At 39.3% G+C, this 22,685-nt stretch overlaps 1 protein-coding gene across 3 annotated transcripts in view; it reads right to left on the bottom strand.

The window, feature by feature from the left end:
• Positions 1-22,685, bottom strand: part of LOC137191931 (neurocalcin-delta A) — a 75,275-nt gene that overhangs the window by 4,311 nt on the left and 48,279 nt on the right. For all 3 annotated transcript variants that reach the window (XM_067602430.1, XM_067602427.1, XM_067602429.1), the window contains 3 exons: positions 12,093-12,503; positions 2,813-2,918; positions 104-223 (listed from right to left, as the gene is read on the bottom strand). In XM_067602430.1, the coding sequence (XP_067458531.1) occupies positions 126-223; positions 2,813-2,918; positions 12,093-12,470 (582 nt within the window). In that variant the 5' untranslated portion in view covers positions 12,471-12,503 and the 3' untranslated portion in view covers positions 104-125. The remainder of the gene's footprint in view (positions 1-103; positions 224-2,812; positions 2,919-12,092; positions 12,504-22,685) is intronic.

The following is a 22,685-nucleotide window of genomic DNA, read 5'->3' on the forward strand; positions in this document are numbered from 1 at the left end:
TCACCTCTCCCAACTCACTACACTTTGCTGTTCTAAAAATTTTAGTTTCAAGTCTGGTGACATTTGTTGTACTGCAGGTGAAGATGCTGAATGTGAGCCTTACAAGTTGTGTTGATGCCTCAGGTTTAAAACTGTCCAGCACTGCTGGGGTCGCACTGCAACAGGCGGACGATGGAGGGGTCGCTCTTCGCTCCTTTGATGAACTCCTCCAGGGACAGCTTACCTAAATCACACACAACACCAACAGTAGATGGTAAGAGGGATGATCTTTTTGAATACAATATTTTTATTTTGAATATAATCTTTTTTGTGCACTTCTTCCATATAGCAGAGAACTGAAGAACAGAAAGAGGCTGACAAAATTAACACTAGTAATTTTGTCAGCTATTTTCCTTTAGTCCTGTGTCAAATGTCCTTGTTAGTTTACCAGTTTAGACGTTTTAGTTGACTAAAAGTCTGGGCATTTTAGTCTCATCTTAGTCAAAGAAAACCGTAACTATTTTAGTTTAGTTTCAGTCAATCTAGTCTGACCAAACCAATAATTGTCATTTTAGTCAAACTTATTTCACATAAGATTGTATCTTATCATTATCTGAAGAAAAACACAGATTGAATCATTAAGAATGCAGCTATGGAGACAGTGTCTGGTCTGAATACATTCAGTCAGCGAACATGTTCTGATTTGCATATTTATTTTGAACTCACATGATTCAACAACTGGGGCCCAATAATGACATAAGGTTATCAAAATTGCTGTCAAGCAAGCCAGTTCACATGGCATCAATATTAAAGGTTAAACAAGGTAAGGTTTGCTAGAGTAACAACAATCATACACTGCTACTTATATCAATACAGATGTCTACATGGGCTGTTTCACTGTATACATATAAATGTGACCTGAAATCTATTTTCCTCTGCTTTATGTGTGTAACTACAGTCAGTGTGTATTGGGCTCTGAGTGCTACCAACACGTGGATGACCTACACTCAACACTGCACCTGAACGCCTCCAGTGTAGACACACACAGACGGAGCACTCGCTGCTGATGCTGCTCTGCTAACGTGCTGCTCAGGCTGCGACTCCTGTCTATAATATTCTGTCTCCTCTTTTTTGTCAAAGAAAATAAAGAGATTTTGGTTTTCATTTTTCAAACAACATTTTAGTCTCATCTTCTTTCATCAACAATACATGTTGATATAGTCACAGTTTAATGTTTGTCGTTCATCTTAGTCATGGAAAAAAAAAGTTGACAAACATATTTAGTCATAGTTTTCGTTAATGAAATTAACATTAGGCCAAACTAGATCCAGGTTCTGCCAGAGGGTCCAGTGCTGTGTAGAGTATAACGAGTATTAAATGTACAATAAGTAATATCAAAGACAAAATGACCTTCTGTTTTAACGACACGGAGCAACACTGCATTCCAACACATTATTGGGGGACAAATTTTGTTCTGACAAAATGGCAGAAATTACTGACAGTGACAGTATTCTGCTGCATTTCAGCTCGTCACTAACTGTGTTTGTGTTGGATCTCTTCTCTAATTAGCTTGTTTACTCATTCTACAGTGAATATGTGACTCCTCTCCTCCCCTCCTCTCCTTTATAGGCTATCTCATGCTGTGACAAGGACCTGCTCAAGTTAGTGAAATTCCTTGGTGGGTCATGGGGCAGAAAGCCTCAAATAACTTTACGGCTATTTACCGGAACAGTCCTTCTGGGGGTGGGAGATGATCAGGATTTGTGATTGTGTTCAACATATTGAAGGTTTGTGGATAAACTTGAGAACAATACACACCATTCAAGATGAATCTCTCAGGATTCCTTTTCTTCCTTGCCTTCATAAACCGAGACAGTGTATCCTAATCATAGTCTACTTCTCACCAAGAGGTGGCAGTGTTGAGATGGCTCTTCATTCTCCTGACCCCTCTTGTAATAGACAGACGTGCAGACAGACTGTGTTCCTCACTACTCGTGATTCTCATTAGAAGAAGCAGAAGAAAGACAGCACATCCCCATGTCCAGGTCAGGACACTCCTTCTCACTTTTCTTGCTGCTTTTGCTCTGCTGTCACTATTCTCACAGTTCCTCTCCCCCCCTACTCTTCTTCTTCTTTCACTACATCTTCTCCTACGTATATTACTCACCTCAATTCCTCAATGTGTCTCTCTGTTCCTCTCATCTTATTTCTGTGTCTCCTTTGCTCAGGATCACAGCTGTAGTGTTTCTGCTGTATGAATGTGCTGTCTGAGCATATACGGTACATTTGTGTGTGACTGAAGTGTGTTGTGTATGACTAAAATCTAAGGTCAGGTGTGAATTCTGTTGTCAATGAATTGCTGCTTCAGGCTGGAGTGCTTCTGTGATGGAAAATGAGGCTGGTTTGTACAAAGACAACAGCTGCCGGCCAGCTAGCCAGGTGGCTGTGACAAGCTGTGTGATACATTTGCAATGGAAATGCCTGTTGTGCTTCGGTTCAATGAAATCAATTAACCAAATAATCAGTGACTTAATTTGATCTTTCTGTATCTGGGTAGATAAGCAAAAGGACATTTTAGATGATTAATACTACGTGTCAATTCAGGTCACGAGTTAGAATCCAAAATATCTTTGAACAACTTGCTCTTTTTTTTCTTACCAGCTAAATCAACGTGGCAGTATTTCTGGGTTTTTTTGAGAGTTAATGACACTAGCCAGTACCTGTAGTTATATTCTTAATACACCTTAATACACAAAAACAACCAACAAGTAGTTTTAAAGTCACTCAAACTAATTTCTAACAGTTTATAGATGCTAAAAAGAAGATGGGGTACCGTCTCTGTTGGTGTCCATCTGCCTGAAGATCTTCTCTGTCCTCTTCTCAGGTGTCGACTCGTCCTCAGGCATCTTCATCACGGAGGACACCATCTTATAGATTGCCTACATGGAGAACACAAGTGGAGCCATATAATCAATGATTAATCTGTAGATCTCCAAATCACCTATTTCCAAATCTGAAGGTACTGTGATGCAAACTGTTGCTTGTAGGAATGTCACAACTCTGTTATTTTAACTTTTATTTTGTATGTTAAAATCTCAAACCAATCATTCTAATCTATATATGTTGACTGGAAGATTCATCCCTTTATATATGTACCTTTTCATCTTTAAAGCCATTCTTGGTAAACTTCCTGTCTACCTCTATAAAAAAAAAACCTTCTCTTCTTTTCTATCATACTAGGGCAGCAGTTACCAATCCTGGGTGCCTTGACAGGCAAGATCTGTGTGTTTCTAGTAATGTTTCACTTCTAGGTTTTATGATAATGTTCAAACAGAAGAAATAAGCAATAAATATCCAAATCACTGTATTAAAAACCCTGTTAAATATGCAGCTCACAACATGATGAGTTAAAATGATCGTAAAACTCTTTGCAGCTCGTTACTTTTCTAGATCCACAGCAGTCAGAAATACAGACCAATGGAAAGATTTTTGGAACTGCTACACTAGATCATCTACATGGATGATTTTTAACGCCCCCTAGTCTGTTTGGAACTTGGCATAACTGCATTTTCATACTACATACACCCTGGGCTTGGAATAATTTACATGCCAAACCTCATTTGGAAATGCTGCCTTTATGAAGAATTAAACAGTTAATAGTCACACTTCTGCCTTTTCTAAATGAATTATGTGCATTTTTTTAATGCTGTTGTGTCTGAAATCACTCCCCATTTACTGTACAGTCTACCATATTTACCCTCTGACATTTTATTTGTGTGTCCAAATTCTGAGTGTAAATGTATGCTCTGTGTTGCCCACAAAATCTCACAATAACAATAAAGTTGTGATGATGATTCACAAGTGTCCAAAATCTCAATTTACTGCTCATTATATGTTAAACTACCAAGTGTCTTGTATACAGAGAATGATAATGATTGAATAATGAATGAAGGAATAATGATTTTGGATGTGTGAACTACCCTACCATTACGGCTATTTTGTAAAAGAGATAAATGTACCTCAACCGACTTCCTGGTTAAATAAATGTTAAACAAAAATAAAATCCATAGTTCCAACTTTTTCCACCGATACCAATCCTGATACCTCAATTCAGAAACAACATTTCTGCTGTTCTCTCTCACGCTGAATGCTTAGGAAATGTTCTGCAGTGCTTTTCAGTTTGTCCAGTCACAGCTGCTTCTATTCAGCCTGCTGATCTGAAGAGAAAGAGCAAGTCGTTCATTTGCTAACCTTGTCCTGCTGACAAGTGTACTACGGTGGAGTCAACAAAACAAAAAACACTCTATTCTACATCCCCAATGCTCTCTACGACTGTGAAAGTATAATACCAGAGATCCAGGGAGGCAAACACACAGGATCTTATGTAACATGTCCCTGTGACATTTAATCTACTGATATAAGTAACATTTATTCTGCTGCTAACCCTAACCCTAACCTGCAGACAAACACACAGGTGAGTCAATATTCACAGTGCTTCCACCATTCAGTACCAACATGTCAACTTGTTGCACTGCATCAACGTTCCATTACATCTTCATGGTTCAGTAAGGTGGGGTGGAGACACACACACACACAGACTATTTATCAGTGTTGTGTCTCCTCTGCTCTCTGTTGCATTGCAGGCTGTTTGGCAGTAAACAGTGAAATCACAGCCCACTCTCTCTGTCTCTAATAAGGAGGCGGATTTGAGGGGAATGGGAGCTGACATGTGAACAGAGGAGGGCTGATTGTGATTACAGTGCAGTGGGAGCTTTAAATAGGTGCTGGTTATGCCTCCTATTACTCAGTGGCAGGGCGGCTCAGCTCCTGGGTCACAGCGGAGCTGAGGCACAACGGTTAATATCAGCCTTCATTTCAGTTTGGAGCCGGGTCTGTTATTAATCGAAATCCTTCAAACTGCTGTGAGTGCTTAGTACATTTAGCCAATAATACATGTTAGGGATTTAACTGTTGGTCTAATCCAGGGCAATGCAGTGGAATAAGATTAAATTCCTAAATCCCAAAATTACAAGCCACCAATAAGAAGTGAAATGATCTGAAGCTTATAACTCTCTCAATATTCCCGACTACACACAGTGCTATGAAAACAGTTAGAGCCAAAGACAGGAGAAATGTTCAGTCTCAACCAATTTAAATCTACAATTCCAATGAATGCTTAAAAACATAAAAGACAGGGATTGCTTGATTTAAGGGATAAGATATTCTATATAACTTTATTTATATACCACCTTTCAAAACACAGTTACAAAGTACTTATTAAAAGACCAAAACCAACAATGAATTGATCCACTAACAAGTATTCTGTGTGTGTATCAAAGCTTGATATATTTTATATCCTCTGTGTTATAGAGTTCCATTGTTGTCCAAAAACTATTAAAACACACATCAATGAGTCACACTGTTGCACTGGGTGACATGTTCTTTCATTACAATAAACACACAACCACTCTCTGGAGTTTATTTTGTAGCATCAGATATGTGCATAGTAGTCACAACTAATCAAAAACCCCTTTTATATATATATATATGCATGCAATGGTTTCTTTGGTAAAGCTATGTAACAGTCACCATAGTGAACATAATGTCACAGCACTACAGAGAGCAACCTGGTGGTTGGCCAGAAATTCTAAGTGCAATTAAAAACCAGAATGGCCGGTAGTAGATCTGACATGCAAAGTGCTGTTTCATGGCTGTTTTTTCCACAGCATGTTAAAATAATAATAAAAAATGGATTTCTGTTAGTTTTCACATAACTTACTGTTCTATTCATTTATCCATTAGAACATGTTGCTTCAAAACAAACACAAAAAAGTGGACACATCAATAACCTGGAAAAACATGAAAATAAAGGGATCATAATTCTTGCATGTTCGAGCAATGTTTGCTAAAAACTACAGTTCCCAGCTGCTGTAGGAAATTAACACAGCCATTCTTTAAATAGCACATCTGAGGTTGTTCAAAGTCAGAGTACTCTCCTGCATCAAAAGTAAAGCCAGTGTTATTCAGGTTTGATCCTGTCTCCCCCAGCGTCCAGAGACCACAACCCTTGTCTTAATTGGTTGTGGCTTTTTATGTTCTCTTTCTTCACACATGGCTCTCTGCCAGCTGGTGTATCATCCAAGGCTGATTGTCTGTCTCCTTCTCCCCTCTCGCCTCCCACTATGGAGTCTCTTTATTTTTCTCAGTAATTCAGCAGTGAAAACTACCTGGACGTTTCTGTCAGCTCTCCTCTCTTTCTCTGTCTACAACGTACATATAGTATGAAGTTTTTACATTTTAGACAGACTTCACTGAGCTTTAGTGGTCAAAGCAGCATCCATACTACAAGCTGAATGCTCCAAAGAGAAAAAAAAAAGAAGTTTTTTTATATCCTTTCAGCGGGGGGCTTCCAGACAAGAACACAACATCAGCTCCTGTGGAGCCGGAAATGGCCAAAGCCACAGTTAAGTGAGGACAGATGGAGAGAAAAAAAGCATGTAGCTATTGACGGGACCACTACCTGGCCATTTAAGAATGAGAATGAGAGGAACGCTTCATCATATAAATGTCCTGGTTATTACCTTCCCTCTACACCGTGACTGGATCCGAGAGTACAGAGAGACAGATGTAGAAAGGCAGAGTTTGAGGGACAGAAAGGGAGAGAGTGAGGGAAGCCGTCCACTTGTTGAGACTTATTTGCGCTGACAGAGCCAGCTGAGCACTGTTTGAGTTGTCCCGTGGTAATAAACACCCAAGCACAAATACACAACATGCACACACTGTCTCGCCTCACCCTCACACCAAAGATGAATACGTTTCCCATGGCGACTTTATCCGCATGAGTAGTAATCTATTCATCTACCCCGCTATTCTGTTCAATCTCACTAAATAATCAGTATGAATGCTCTCTCCCTTCTTTTTTTGCTTATTGAGACAATGAACTTCCGCCTGTGCTTGTCTGCTCTGCTGATAGTGCCACGGTTCAGATGGAAGGTAAACAAAGGTTAGATATCAACTATTGATGAGTGGATGAGGCAGTTTTATCTTTCTCCCTATGTTCAGATTTTTTCATTATCTGAAGAAGATGAGAGAGGCTGGCTGCGATCCATCTCAATTACTCCCACAGCAAGGCCAATTATGAGCATCACAAGCATTTACACACTCTCTGCAGGAGAGAGCATTAGCTAGCTGGAGTGGGCCTTGACTTCCAGTTGCTACGGCAAATGGAGGCGCGTGTGAATAGAAAACATGGAGACCACTGTGGGAGGAATGACACAGTCTTTTGGGTGAAGCATTGGCAAGTGCTGGTCATATTAATACTGGAACAGTGGACAATATCCCTTAAAGAGAAAATGTCAAAAAAGTGTCTGCCAACTGAGGATTAAAATAACTATTTTTAAGATATTTTTCAATAATATAATATAATGTAATAATACAATAAAACTTGTATAGACAAGACTATGAACAAAACTAAAAGTCTACAGCCATGCTAGGAGCTCTGTGAGGCTGCATTTGCTGGCTTATAAAATGTCAGAAAATGTTAAAAAATGTCAATCACTTCCCAGTCATTTCCCAGAGCCCAAGTTGACGTCCTCAAGCGTCTTGTTTTGTCCACAACAGTCCACAACCCAAAGATATTGAGTTTACTGTCATAGAATGTTGTTAGTTTTGCAGGTATTTGGTCATAAACCAAAGTACTGGACAAATAAAACTGTTGACTTAATGATGTCTCTAGATGAAAAGTCGGAGGATCCCCAAATTGATTACAGGTCATCCTGAGGGGGACATAAATGTCTGTACCAAATGTTATGACAATCTATTTAATAGTTGTTAAGATATTTAATTCAAAACCACACATGTGGACCTCATGGTGGCACTAGAAGAAAAACCAAAGTTATTAAGATACATCACCTGAGAACCGTGAATGTCTGTATAAAATTTTATGGCCATCCATCCAATAGTTGTTAAAATATTTCTATTTTACAATTTATTGAGAAGGAGTTGAGACATTTCACTGGATAAGTAAAAACTCTGACCTGTTGGTGGCACTAGAGAAAAAGCCTGGGGATCTCCAGTCAGTACGATTCATCATCTGGGGAACACGAATGTTCGTGCAAAATGTCATAGCCATCCTTCCATTAGGTATAAAGATATTTCAGTCTGAACCTAAGTGGTGGACCAACAGATGACAGACCGACCATCACAAGAGCCACTTACTAACGTTACTATAAACAATCATACTGAGGTAAAACTAGCCTAAAAGCTGTGCATGTAAAGATGTGGAACAGGACATTTCATTCACCAACACCATCTGTACCCAGATAAGCTGTAGAAAATGGATGGATTTCGCTTTAAGAGATCCACCTGCTAATCTGCCTTTTGCTACCCCTGAAAGCAGATACTGTGATCACGCTAAACTGCAGACTTTACTCAAGACTGTGAGAATAGGCTTCATTTTGACATCAGCAGTTACTTGCAGAAATTAGCGCTACCAGAAAACTTTTCTCTTAAGTCTGCTTTCTCTCTGCAGAGGCGTGTGGCTTTGAACCAGGAGAGTCAGTCAGCCAAATCGAGAGAGGGGGTAGATAGACATGAACACAGATGAATAGTGTGCATGAGTGTATGTGTAAAAGCTTCTGTGTGTTTGTCTGAGACAGAAAGAGAGAAACTTAGATGGCCCTGGGCTATTTCTGCAAATGCACTTCAGCAATGAGGAATGGCCTTGTCTAATCTAATGAGTAAAACATAGAGCTCCTGCTCTTGCATTTCAAAAGCTACTATCACATTTGAGTTAGACCGACAATACCACTTTTGTGTATGTATGGTGATAGTCAACTTAATCAACTACAGCTAGTTAACAACTGCCACATACGTAAAACACATTTGCTTAATGATCACAAATGTGCACTCATTTTCCCTCATTAAGGCAGAACTATCAACTTTTCAGCACTCTTCATCCTTTTATTCGCTTCACCTGATGAGCACTGCAGACAGCTAGTCATGACTGTCTGAGTCATGCTTTCTATTCTTTTGTCCTTGGAATCAGTGCTATCTTTTAATGGAAAGTGGGCAGAGGGTTTATGTCGTCAGGATATAGAAGTGACAGGCTGAAGTCTGAATCACTGCTGTCTTGAGGTAGGGAGGCAAATTTAGCTTTGTAGTGAAGGTATGTGGGCACATGAGGCATTATGGATTGGCTGTTGTTACTTGGAAATTGATCAGAGAAGCTGGCTGTACCATTAGTGATTCAGATGCATGCAGAAGAAATTAAAAGTTTAAATATTAAAACCTACAGAGAATCATCACCCAACTCTATAGTTCCCCTCTGTCTTACACAGCATTTTAAGATTAAGATTTCTTTATTGGCATTTCTCAGCACTGCTCTGCATATGACCCATCCTATACACTAAGAGTAGTGGGCAGTTGTGGTGCAGTGCCCAGGGACTAAATCCATTTCTTTTTGCCAGTGCTAGTAATCAGGGGCACTGACAGGAATATTAACCCTAACATACATGTCTTTGATGGCGGGAGGAAACCCACGCAAACACGCAGACTCCACACAGAAAGGACCTGGGACGGCTGGGGTTCGAACCCAGGACCATCATGCTGTGAAGCAACAGTGCTAACTACTAAGCCACCATGCCACCTTTAACCTCTTTCAGCTCAATGTTTTTTGGTTTTACAGTCAGCAACGTCACCATTCTGGTTCACTCTCACCAACGTAGTTTCTAAATACAGCAGTTTTCAGTGAAAAAGCTCTGATAAACCAACTCTACACTGCTTGCCCAATACCAAAGATAAATTTAGTGACTAGCTGGTCAACACAAGTGGAACATTTAGTTCTTAAAGAGACATATTTTTCTCAGAAGCTGGTGGAGACCATGTCAGAGCTACAAGCAGAGTAAATATCTGAGGTGAGGTATCAGGTGACACAAACATGACTTCAAATGAATGCTAATGTTGCTCCCTATCTGCTAGACACATACACACACACACACACACACACACACACACACACACACACACACACACACACACACACAGAAGTGCATTCACAGGCATGCAGACAAACTTAACACACTGTTTGCCCCCCTTCCTCTCAGAAAACACTCCAAGTATATTATCTTTTCTTCTCTTCTGTTCCTGTCCTTCCCTCTATTCTGCCTTTCCATCACTATGTGCAGTTCCTACTTTCCTCATACAGGCTGTCCTTTTCTCCTCACGTACATCACAGAGACATCCTGTTTCTTAGATGACTTCCATCACAAAGACAGGATGAGAAGTCTGCTCAAAGAGAGGTGACACTAGGTGAAACACTAGCTGCTGTTACACAAATCAGGAGGAAGTTAAAAAAAAAAGTGTGAGGGGACGAGTCTCATATGTAATGGTGTGTTTACATGAGGAGCTCTTGTGCAGGAAATGCCACCCGCGCTCCCCCCATTTTCCCTTGTCGTTTTCTTTTTTTAAAGGTGAGCTGTGCCCTGCTGCACAGCCCAGAAAACAGATGTCATTTTTTTATTGTAGTGTGAGAAAAAAATGTCATTGTATCCTATAAAATCAGGAAATCAGTGATGGTCCTTATTACAAAATGACCTGCGTTTGAATTGAATTGCTTGAGTCAGTTTTATCTTTTTTCCAACAAAGGTGCTAATATGTTGGTGAGCATGTTTGAAAGGCTGCCTAGCCCCCTGGACATTTACCTTCATTACCTTTATGAATATTAACAGATTAAACATGACAGGTTTTTAAACACAGTCCTGGACTTAATTTAAATGTCCTTCCAAAATCCAAATAGGCTTTACAAAATATGCTAATGCTGAAGTAGATAAAAACAAGCATGCATTAACATGATAAAACAAGACTTAATACAGTACAGTCTTAATACAGACTACAGGCCAATCTTTAAAAATGTTGAATGGAGCAACAAATGTAGTTTGAGCATTTAAGTACGGTACGGTAGTACGGTACGTGGTTTGGCACACATGGATTAGACTAAGCTTTAGTTCCTTTTGCTCCTGTAAACGGTGCAGAGTAGATGGAAAATCTATCCTTTTCCTTTGTAGATAAGGTTAAAAACCACATTTAAGATGAAGTAAAGCTAATGAATCCCTGGCTGTTTCCAAAACTACTTTCATTGGCAAGACAAGGAACATTTCCAATTTTAATGTCTAAATGAATCTTTTTCCTACACTGACATTTGAATAAGGTCCCAAACTGAATATCCCTCAGAAATAATGTGTTAAATGGATGTCCATCCACCTCCATGTTTGTAAGAGCTTCCTCCCACCCTGTAGCAGAGATGTATGTCCTCCTGTTCTTAAAATGCCAACACAGTTTCTCCAAGTCTCATAAAGGACGTGTTATGGATACAGTGGTGGTACTGTTAATACAGCAGTGTTTGACAATCACTCCCCTGGCTAATGTTGTAGTTAATGACTGAAAGAATGTGTACATGTGTATGTGTCATCTGCTGGAAATGAATTCAAATAAGTCACAGAACACTTGAAACCAGTGTCCAAAATTAACTTTTTGACTCACCTGCCAAGGGGACTGGTAGATGAAAAAAAACCCCACTGGCCAAGCATATTTTTACTGGCCAAAATAATAAATTGCATTTTTGTGTCACATAAACATTCATTTCAGTACATTTCACAACATGTAATGTCACCACATAATCGCAATTTAATTAACGATAGCTAGCAGCAGACTGGCAGCAAGTGACAGTTTAGCAGAGAGCTGTGATGTAGAGTAGCTGATGTCCCGTACGGTAAACAGTGCCATGAAACTAGAAAACTAGTTTCTCCAGACGGTCTGTGGCTGGTGCTCCTTCGCCTCAGACCGTCTCAAATGGTCCTACAGTTTCTTTAGTTTACTTGCCAAACAGAAAATCTATCCACATTTGACGCTTGGTGGGTGTTAATTTTGGACTCTGATCGAGATTATAATGCGATAGGAACTTAAAACAAAAGTTAGGATTGCGAACTTTCTTCCTGTTAGTGTAAGTTTCTGTCTTATCTGCATTCTTCTGTATTGTAGCCACTTGGAACAATATGCAGTATGTGTTTGCAAAGACACACTGGGCAAAATGTCCATCTGTCTGAGTGCACACTTACCTGTACAATCTCCAGCATCTCAGCTTTACTGATGTACCCATTTCCATCCAGGTCATACATACTGAAGGCCCATTTCAATTTCTGCTCCAGCTTCCCGCGTGACGTCACACTTAGTGCAATGATAAACTCCCGGAAGTCTATTGTCCCATCACCGTTAGCATCAAATGTGCGGAAGACGTGCTCGGCGAACTTTGAAGCATCTCCGTAGGGAAAGAAGTTACCGTAGATCTTCTTGAACTCCTCCATGGAGAGGTTCCCGCTCGGGCAGTCCCTAAGAAAGCCCTTGTACCACTCCTGGATCTCGTGCTCGGTGAAGTCGGTGCTCTCCAGCAGGTCCTGCATCACCTCAGGACGGAGCTTGCTGTTCTGCTTCCCCATGTCTATCGGTCCTGTCAATCACTTGGCTCACAGCTAGGAGACAGAAAAATAAAAAGGTGTGGTTTTAGAATGTGATGAATATCAATGGACAGTTTACAGGGCAACACATAAATATCCAGCCTTTGACACAATTGATCACAGCATTCTGTCAGACAGACTGAGCCACTGGGTGGCTATATGTGGTACTGCTTTAAAATGGTTTTCCTCCTATCTGTTAAATACTGTAGGCACAACCAGGTCTCCTCATTTTCTTGTAAATATATGGTATGCCTCAAGGGTCAATTTTGGGGCCTATTTTACTGTCCTTACACATGCTTCCCCTAAGTTACATTATCCATAGACATGGCATCTATTTCACTGTTATGCTGAAGACACCCAGTTGTACCTCACTTTTTATTTTGTTGATCAAAATTACTGGAATTGCTTTTCTTTTAATTACAAAATCTAATCCATTTGATCAGATTATATAATTGATTTTATAATTTGTTGATTTTCATTTGCTACCTTGTGTATGGCACTTTGTAAATTGGGTTTTGAAAAGTGCTCTATAAAGACGATCCTTAATACTATTATTAACATATAATATAAAAAATATTACTTTGCATGTTTGTTCTGTTGAATTCTTTGGTCCAAGTTGAAGGAAACAGATGAACTTTAAAAACTTAACATAAAATGTATAGATCTTTAATATCAGAATTACAGGCGGAATGGAATAAATAAAATAATCATTTTGATATATAACCATAGTACGGATATCCAGCTTTTTTTGCTCACGCAACACTTATCCCCCAAACCCAAAAAGCGTAAAGGAAAATTCAAATGTGTTCTTTTTTCTGTGGTCCTAAGTCATTACCATCGGTCTTACAACCAGCCCTTTGAAAAACAAGTTCTGTGTTATGCCTATTAAATTCTACTTACCATAAAAAGGGAGTTCAGTAATTGGATCCAATGTAGGGACGTGGTTGGAAGGCCTGGACTCTATGTATGCATCAGCTGAATAACCATGAGGACACAGCTGCTGTGTCCTCAAGTGGCTTTACTGGCGTATGAACCAAAAATGTAAGCAACCCTTCTTTATATATTTTATATTTATCAGGACACAAATCACTCCCTTTTTACAAACTGATGGAGCAAACAGCGCTGTGTACTCTGAGTACACACAGTGCCATATGCCCAACATGGGTTTAATTAGTCTATAAAATCTCTAGACACACACTAAACTCCAGCTTAGATGCACAAGGAGAAAAAGGTGGTGCAGTCAAATGATATTTAAGCTGAGCCGCTAAACAAACATCATTTAGATTCATAACCACTTGAGAAACAATGTCTTAATTCTCTTCCTGGAACTGACATATCAGTGTTTGTTGAACAGATCTTGATGAACAGGATAAAGCTTTATAATCCCTTTTGTAGTGTTTGCTGTCGATTTAAATGCTCATGTAAAGTGAGAAATAAAGGATTTACTCAAAATTGTAACGTTGATGAGTCAATTACATGCAGTTGAGCCATGATAAAGGCATACTGTATTACTTTCTGACAACAAAAGACAAAGTACTCATAAAAGTGACTGTTTGTTTGCTAACTGGGAGCTTAGACATCATGCGGTCACCTGGACATTGAGGTCATAACACACCTTGAGGAATAGATGTTAAATTATGTATTCACTATATTCACTTGTTTGACTAGAATCTATCAAATGTTTCATAGATTCATTGTTCTACTTAGATCCATGACACTGTTGATATGTCAAAATGGCCAGAAATCATTGAATAGTTTATTTATATCATTACAACATTCTCATTATATCTTCACTTCAAATCAATACTTTTAATAAGTCACAAATAAAATCTATTTATGGGGGATCAATTTTATATAAATTAACAGGACATTATGAAATGCTCATGAAAAACACAGACAAAATGTATAATATGACCATGAAATTATGAAATAATCCAATACTTTTTAAAATTCATGATTATGCTTGTTTTTCCAATAACCTAGTTAACTGCAGGATATCTTTACTTCCCATCCCAACAGTTATAAGTTGTATTAAAATGTCATGTTTATTTTACACATTTTGTCTGTATTTATTTGTATGCTTATTCATTTCATAATTAACCCTTTTATTTAATACTGGTCACTCTGGGTCTCTGAGACTTAATGTTATAATTTACAAAATCCTTGATATTAGATGCTAGATGGCTCCTAGATGGCGAGGTCAAGTAAGAAAGGGAAACAGAGTCAGAGAGGTAGAAAGTGACAAGAACCACAGTGCAAAAGTTGTGAGTGTGTTTTCTGTCGGCCTGTTTGGTGACACAAACAGGAAGTGGCTGCTCCTGGTCTCTACGAGATTGTGCTCTTCGTACAGTGACCATGCTTTCAGTGTATATGCGAAAGTATCCATACTTAGTCTGTCTTATTATGAGCCTTTATGTAAAAGAAATACAATTATAAGACTAAACCAAACGCGATAGAAACGACTGTAGCACATGCTTTAATTTCACTACCAAGCTATCGGGGTAGCTGGTGTTTGAGTAAAGTTTATCTTGTATGAGTTTTGGCTGTATGTATTTATGTCCAGTATGTATTCAGCCCTGTGCAATGCCCTGTTAGTGTTGCCTTGGCCGTCAGTCTGTAAAGTGTCAGGAAATGAGTCACTTGTGTACTCAAAACCACCTACCAAGTCCTTCAATACTACTGTGCTATAGGAAACCATAGGAAATGACAGTAACTGCATACAGTTTCTCTTTCACATCCTTGTGATCGGGTCATCTACCCTGCCGAGTTTACAACTACAATTTTAAACTGAGAACATTTTGAAAAAAAGGGTGAGTGAGAACAGAATTTAAATCTACCAGCATTCCAAGTCAAATCATAGCAGACACAAAAAAAATAGACCTGCACTCAAGGTTCAACCAAGGCTGCCACTGAGTAGAAATTCCACAATGGAACAAGGATATTTGAGAAGTGATAACGTATCAGCGTGTTAAATTATCTACTCTCAGAGCCAGATGGAAAAGCTTGAGCTCAAGCCGTGCTGTAAAACATAGTAAAATATCCAACCATGCGGTTAATGCTGCAGAACAGTTTCCACCTCTCTTTGGTAAACATGATGATGAAAACGGCTCTGATGTCTGGGTGGGACAGAATCATAATCAAGGGGAGCAATCACTTGAGTGGCACACGGATGAATGATTTTTGCAGGGCATAATTTTTGACACTCTGTTTGCAGTCACATGGAGTATAGCAAAAAAAAAAAAAAAAGAAAAAAAAAAAAAAGCTTAACATTTAAACAGTGTGGGGAGATAACACAGAACTAGATAGGAAAATTTAACAGGCTGCACAAATACCAATAAAAACAAGATAACCTGGAGACTGTAATCCAGAGTAATTAATACAAGGAAAGCAGAGTCTCTGAAGGCCATGTGGAAGTTAATATGCATAATAATACTATACCCTCAGCTGTAATATCCAGATGCTATTCAGATATGAAATTGAATTAATATTTGAATTAGGAGGTTTTATATATGTTCTCCACAGTATATCCTGATTCTCCATTTTCCTTTTAGTCTGTTTTACCAAAAGTTTTCCTATTGTAAGACACAAACAAAAGAATTTACAGCCAGTTCTTAATGTTAAATGCTAACATCACACAATGACAATGCTAACATGCTGATGTTATGCAGGTAGAATGTTTACCATGTTCACTATCTTAGTTTAGCATGTTCATGTTTATCCTGAGGGGAAGATGAGTGTCAAAATTTCATGGCAGTTCTTCCAATAATTATTTCACTCATTTCACTCAGATGTGAACCTCATGGTGCCACTAAAGGAAACGATGGAGAATGACAGCGTGATCATGCTGTGGGCACCATTAATGTCTGAACAGAATGTCGTGCCAATCCATTAAGTAGACGTTGAGATATTTCAGTTTAGACCAAAGTGGTGGATCGACCAACAGAGCCATCCATCATGCCAGGGTGCTAGCATGGCTACAAAAACATGTCACAGACGTTCAAGTGAGTCTGTTTTTGGCACAAATAGTATCATGATGTTTAGTTTTATCACCCTCGGTCCTATGATAGCAGGTGAACCTGCACAATTGAGGGTTTGGTGGAAAAAGTGTAAAGAACGATTAATGCCAATTACTGTACTGACTTCTCTTTAAGGTGCTGCTACAGCAACTGACCCACAGAGCGATTACACTTCAGTCTGTCATCAAGCTCTTCACTAATGGAATCCACAGCCATGACCCTGTCCACTGCTGTAACACTGTATACATGCACACACACTCACAAAACCTCAATTACTGACTCACTGCGCCCCGTCACCTGTTATGATACACACTATTTCCAGTCTCGACATATACACACACAACCGTAGCCATGAAACCACTCTGCTACTCCTGATGACATGCTCAGCCAGCCGACAATGCCGCTGGCGATGCACTTATGTGATGACATGGATTTCTTTTTCGTGTGTGTGTGTGTGTTTGTACCTCTATTCTTGTGAGAACCAGTTTTAATTTTACACCTTTAAATAAATATTTTGGGACTCACTCCATCAAGGTTATTTAATAATTAGTCTTTGCATTTAGGTTTTAATTTCATATTTAAAGCAAATAATAAGTACATTTCACAAATAAATATTTCCTAAAATCAAATTTGTTTTCTGCTTTATTTAAGAGTTAGAGAGTTGGGGGATGAATGTAGTAAAAGGAAGAAAGAAACAGTATCAGTCAGTGCATGTGCATATGTGGTGAAAAGAGAACAAGAGCTTGCTACATACTGTACTGTATATTTGAGATTGACAGCAGCTGACATTAAAATGAGTAGGCACTGGTGAGTGACAGAAAACATTACTGTGCCCCGTGAGGCTGCTGAATGCTTCAGTGTGTTTTTCAGAATGTCAGATAGTGTTGGAAAGCTGCTCTCTCACAGTTGGGTTGGGGGTGGTATATCTAAACATTTCTATAACTTTCCAAAACAGCCAATCTGACAGTTTACGATTACTCTCCACGTTAACAAGCCAGGTGTGTTTAGATGGTCCGACAGGAATTTCAGTTGGTCCACCGATTCAATTCTATTTCTCCACACAGCTACTTCCTCCATGTCAATCACTTTTATCCAAATGTATTCGCTCCTGTAAAGCACAGCTGATATTGTTGCTGTTTTCAGTTATAAACCTTTCGGTCTTCTGATTCTCACGTTTGAAGCACTTCCTGCAGCTGCGCCATAGTAAAAGTGTGATAATACCTATATAAAGAGTTTTGAGGATGGTGTGTTTTCTTTAGCCGTTCCAAGACCAAAGTCAGTAACACTAGTGTTACTATGTTACTTCCCTGTTCATGAATACTATGTAGTATCCCCCCACTGTGTGGAAGCAGGCCCTGGATGGAATCAATAGTTTAGGCTAACATTAGCAGCTCTGTCCTGCTCTTTATTGGATTTGGGGGAAGTTTACACTGGCAATCCCAGCAAACGCTACCTAAGATAGCAATATGTTTACCAAACATATCTGTTATTCCTCCTAAAAGTCTTTTCAGTTGGAGCATTAAATGTGAAAACATACTGTTTGGAAAAGTGTGTGAGCTAGGCAGCCAAACAGGGTTATGTTTTTTTTGGTGAGGCAAATTTTACAGGGGAAGACGTGACGTCATTACAGCTCTGATAAAACACAGACAGCAGATCAGAAAAGGATGCTTATATCTGTTTGACAAATAGTAAGAACAGTCACATGTCCACACTTGAGTGCAGCTGCAGAACCATTTGGACACTAATTCAAATTGAACTCACTTCAACCAAACGGATTATCATTCAAATCAAGTGTGCAGACAGAAGTGGATAGCGATTCAGATTCTAATAAGAGTCTGAGCGGAACTGGTTCCATGGCTCAGATTCACATTCACATTGTAACAACCTAACCACTTCACATACACACTCACCAGTTAAGCTGCACATATTTTCCAGCCACTTCTTCTTTGGACAAAACAATGTCTATGTAAAACACTAGGCCTCTCTGCACTGACAGGCTGTGAAGACCATGATGATGTTAATAGTATATGAATACATTTATGAGACAGCTCTTCTGTGAAGAGAAAGGGAAGGGGACTGAAGCGGTGAGAGCAGCAGAGGAGACGCGGAGCAGCATAAAAACACAAAGAGACAATATATACTTTATATATATTTCATTTGAAACCTTTTCAACTCATACATACTGCTTTCTTTTTCTTCTCTCTAATACACGTCATTTTTACTCTGTTGTTCTTTATCAATCCCACTCCAACAAATCTTTCCTCCTTTCTACTATCTCATTCATAAACTCTTCTTTCTCCTCAACCTTGACTGTACCTTATTTCCATACTCTTCATCCTGCGTTTTATTGCATCCTACACATGACCAATTCACTCTCTTATGAAGCAATTTTACTGCAGTTACCATAGTAACAACCGGCAAAATCTCACAGCCATTGATGAGCTTTCCGGCTGAGTGTGCGCACACATACATACACATACGCATGGGTACACACAGTGCTCACAGTCAAACACACAGAGTCAGTGACTGCGTGTCCATGTGTGTGTAGGTGTATAGGTGCTTGTGTGGGTGCAGGTATGTGAGATGAGTATCAAGCAGCCAACTGTCATCGAGAGTTGTGAAACCTCAAAGGCAATAAAAAAATCATGAAGTGAAGCAGGGAGTCGAATAATAATAATAATTTAGACACAAAATGGTCTGACAGTACAGCAATCTAATCTGCATATGTATCCTTCATCTGAGCAGCCACTCAAGAACATTCTCTACATTAAATTATAATCATTTATATTTTAACTGCAACAGAACCAGACCGTTGCCAACAGGTTGGCAAGCTGTGCCATCAGATTCAGTGGAAAATTTCCTCAATTGTTTATTCAAAATTAAAGTGGAAAACGGGAAGCAAAAACTGTTCTTCTGCACTGGACCTAGCAACAAAATCCTCTTTGTGACAGCAAGCAACAAGGTTTATGGGAAATGTGGTCTTGGTGTCACAACTATGCAATGACATGACATACTGAAAGTATTAGCAGGTAGAAAATTATTTGCACCTTTTAGTCAAAAAAGGGACACCTTTACACATAACTCTGTCACCTCACTTCTGGATGCAATGAGTGCTTTACAAAATGTGACTTTTTAAGAGACTACATCTTTACTATACTGTAATATTAACATTTGTTCTAACAAAATGAACAGAAAAACATTATTCCTATAATGAACTTTTAGCCTCGGCTACCCCCTTTCCCAAACCTATAGCAGCAGCTGTTGCCGAGGGATAGAAAGGGCTTAAGGTCCAGCTGCAGCAGATTCCTGTCAAGAAGGAATCCCAGATGGAAAAGAACAGTGAAAGAACTTTTGTGGAAGTCTAAGATGTTGGGGTTGAAGTGTAAGCAATCTAATCAACTGAGAAAGAAAAAAAAAGGAAGAAACTGCCATCTCCAACACTGCCAACTTTATGACAATTTTGGGACAAACAATGGCTGTCTTCCAATTCAAGATTCAAGATTTAGTTTATTGTCATTTTCTTGTGTACAATGCAACAACAACAGAGGATAAAAAAATGTATCTAAAAATTTCCTTAAAAATGATAAAACATAAATCCCAAGGAAAAACAAAACAAAACAAAAAAAGAACAAACAGTAAGCAGCACAGTGCATTAAAATGAATTTAGAGAGAAAATGCATGTTTCAGTTTGATGTTGACAACTGGTATATGTCAATGAGTGACCAGCACTGATGGGGGGGTACATAATCCATTTTGCTGTCCAGAGAACGAACATTAGCCAGCAAGATTGATGGAACTGTTAGTTCGTATGGTTTCAGGAACTGAATCATTCAAAGTCTGCATTTTTAGACCTATTATGTCATGAGACTTGTGGCTTTGAAGTGCAGCTTCCTTACAAAATAGAAGTTATACAGATATATTTAACATTAGCCTGATACTGTATTTGCCAGTTTCCACCATGTGTTGAGTGGAAACTCTAGTAATGTGAAACTAGCACTTTCATACTTGTAACCTCCAGCTGATAAACTTGAAGATTCTGACTTGATAACTTGATCGAGGCTATCCTTTGTGCAGAAAATCCTTTGGAGGATTCAGACCCTTTAGTGGGACACAGCTGTAATCAATCAGAGCCAATTTATTCATATTTGAAGGCTTCACAACTCACTGGTCTACTGGCAGTTATAATAGTGTCCTTGCTCTCCTGTTGTAACCTTCAGTAATACTGTAGGATGTTTCAAACAATTCCTCCCTCTCTGGAGTAACATTGCAACACAGCAAGGCAGCAGGTATGTACAAGTGGGCCCTCTATGGTGTCTGTACACAAGGACAAGCCCCTGTCAATGACTTAACCCCATGTATCCCACAGTGCTGTATACCAGCTTAGAGGAAATAACTCTTCTTAGCTAAATAACTCAGTAACTCTTCTTCTTCTTCTTAACTCTGTCTTAGCTGGATTCAAAGAGCACTCTGCTTAGCCTTGTTCATTCCAGCTGTGGTCTGGTCTGCTCAAACTGTGGCAGAGGGTTATTTGTCTGTTTCACGCTTTCTATTACCCACAAACACACGCACACGCGAACAAAACAGCCCAACATCAGACATGCAAACTGAGCCTCCCAAAAATAGAAATAGACTTAAGACACCAGTACTGTGGATTGGTCCAGGATGTGTCTAGAGCCTATTTTACTAACTCATACATATAGTGCAGTATGCTGAGGTGGTGCTGTAAGGTTCACTGGTGTGTCATTTTAAGTGTAGCCAATCAATGGCAAAATACATTTTATTTAGCATATAGCAAGCAACATACTATACAACAACCTGTTTCAGAAAGCACTTCACTTGGAACATTCCTTCCACTTTGTCCTCTGCAATACATGGTGCTAGTTTATAATCTGGAGTGTCTCTGTTTTGTTTAGATGTGCTTTAGCATTAAAGTGTTATGAGCCCATGTATGCTTAGGTATGCACTTATTAAATACTAATCTACCTTTATTTCAATTGGTTCATCTCCACCAGAATCACTTGCACACATGTTTAATGGAAACCAAAGTGGAGATGCTAAATTTGCAATGCAAACCACAGTGGTTTGGGATTAAACCCCCTAATAATATGTGTGCTGGCCGCACAAAGGGACTGTGATAGTGCAACTATAAGGGAATAGTTTTGGTTTGCGGAGAGTAAATGAGAAAGAAAAGACAGCAACAGAGAAAGACAGAGAGACTTTCCCAGGGAAAGAGTAGGAGTGAGTTTTCTTTGTAAGAAACATCTGTACACTTAGCTCTCTTAGTGCAATGCAGCAGCTTGAGTCTCCAGAACAATGGACACCAGGAACAACAGGGGTGGGAGTGGGGGGTGAGACGGAGAAAGGGACACAAAGACACACACAGAAATAGAGATTAAAATAAGAAAGAAAATGCTGATGAATGGATGATGACTGTGTCTGCCTACATTCTGCTGGGTCCCAAGAGACACACCTCTGTTCTCTCTTTTCCTGTCCTAGCAGGAAAACCCTAAGACATTGTAAGCCATTCACTAATAATTCATGACAAAAGCCACACTGTCTAACTAGCCGAACTGAGCACCAATGTACCTGTTTTAGACATTCTTTCAGGAAATAGTGCATTATTCCTAAAGCATTGTACTAAACCATAATAAGGGATTTTACCCATCCACATTTTACATTAAACCAGGCTGCAATGTGCTCTGGTTCCAAAGAGGCCTCCAAAAGGAGAAACCTCTCCCCTCAAACTTCCTGACAAAACTCTAGCACTGGGAGGCGAGGTGGGAAGACACAGAGACAGGTATTGGCAGCTGGCCAGGTAGTAGCTGGATAGGGGATGACCCAAAAGGGGGGGCAGATGAGTTTGTACCACTTGGACTAAAGCCAACATTTTCTAGGATCTCTAGGATCCTTAGTTCTTCTTGTTCTTTTGTAATAAAGCTGACTATACTTGTGCAAGCTCTTTCCTTTTCTTTAAACATCAAACCTGAGACAGCAGACAGACAGTGTTTGAAGTCTTGTCTGATTGACTGGGGTTGCTAGCTGGTTAGCTAGATGCTGCCCACAGTTCTTATTTTCAGCCTTTATACTTTTAAATGGCCTCCTTAGCCTTCATTAGGTTGCTATGGTAACAGACCTGATAAGAGAAGGAGAAGGAGGAGGAGGAGGAGGAGGAGGAGGAAAC

This window comes from Thunnus thynnus, chromosome 10, assembly GCF_963924715.1.
Source record: "Thunnus thynnus chromosome 10, fThuThy2.1, whole genome shotgun sequence".
Classification (NCBI taxonomy): Eukaryota; Metazoa; Chordata; class Actinopteri; order Scombriformes; family Scombridae; genus Thunnus; species Thunnus thynnus.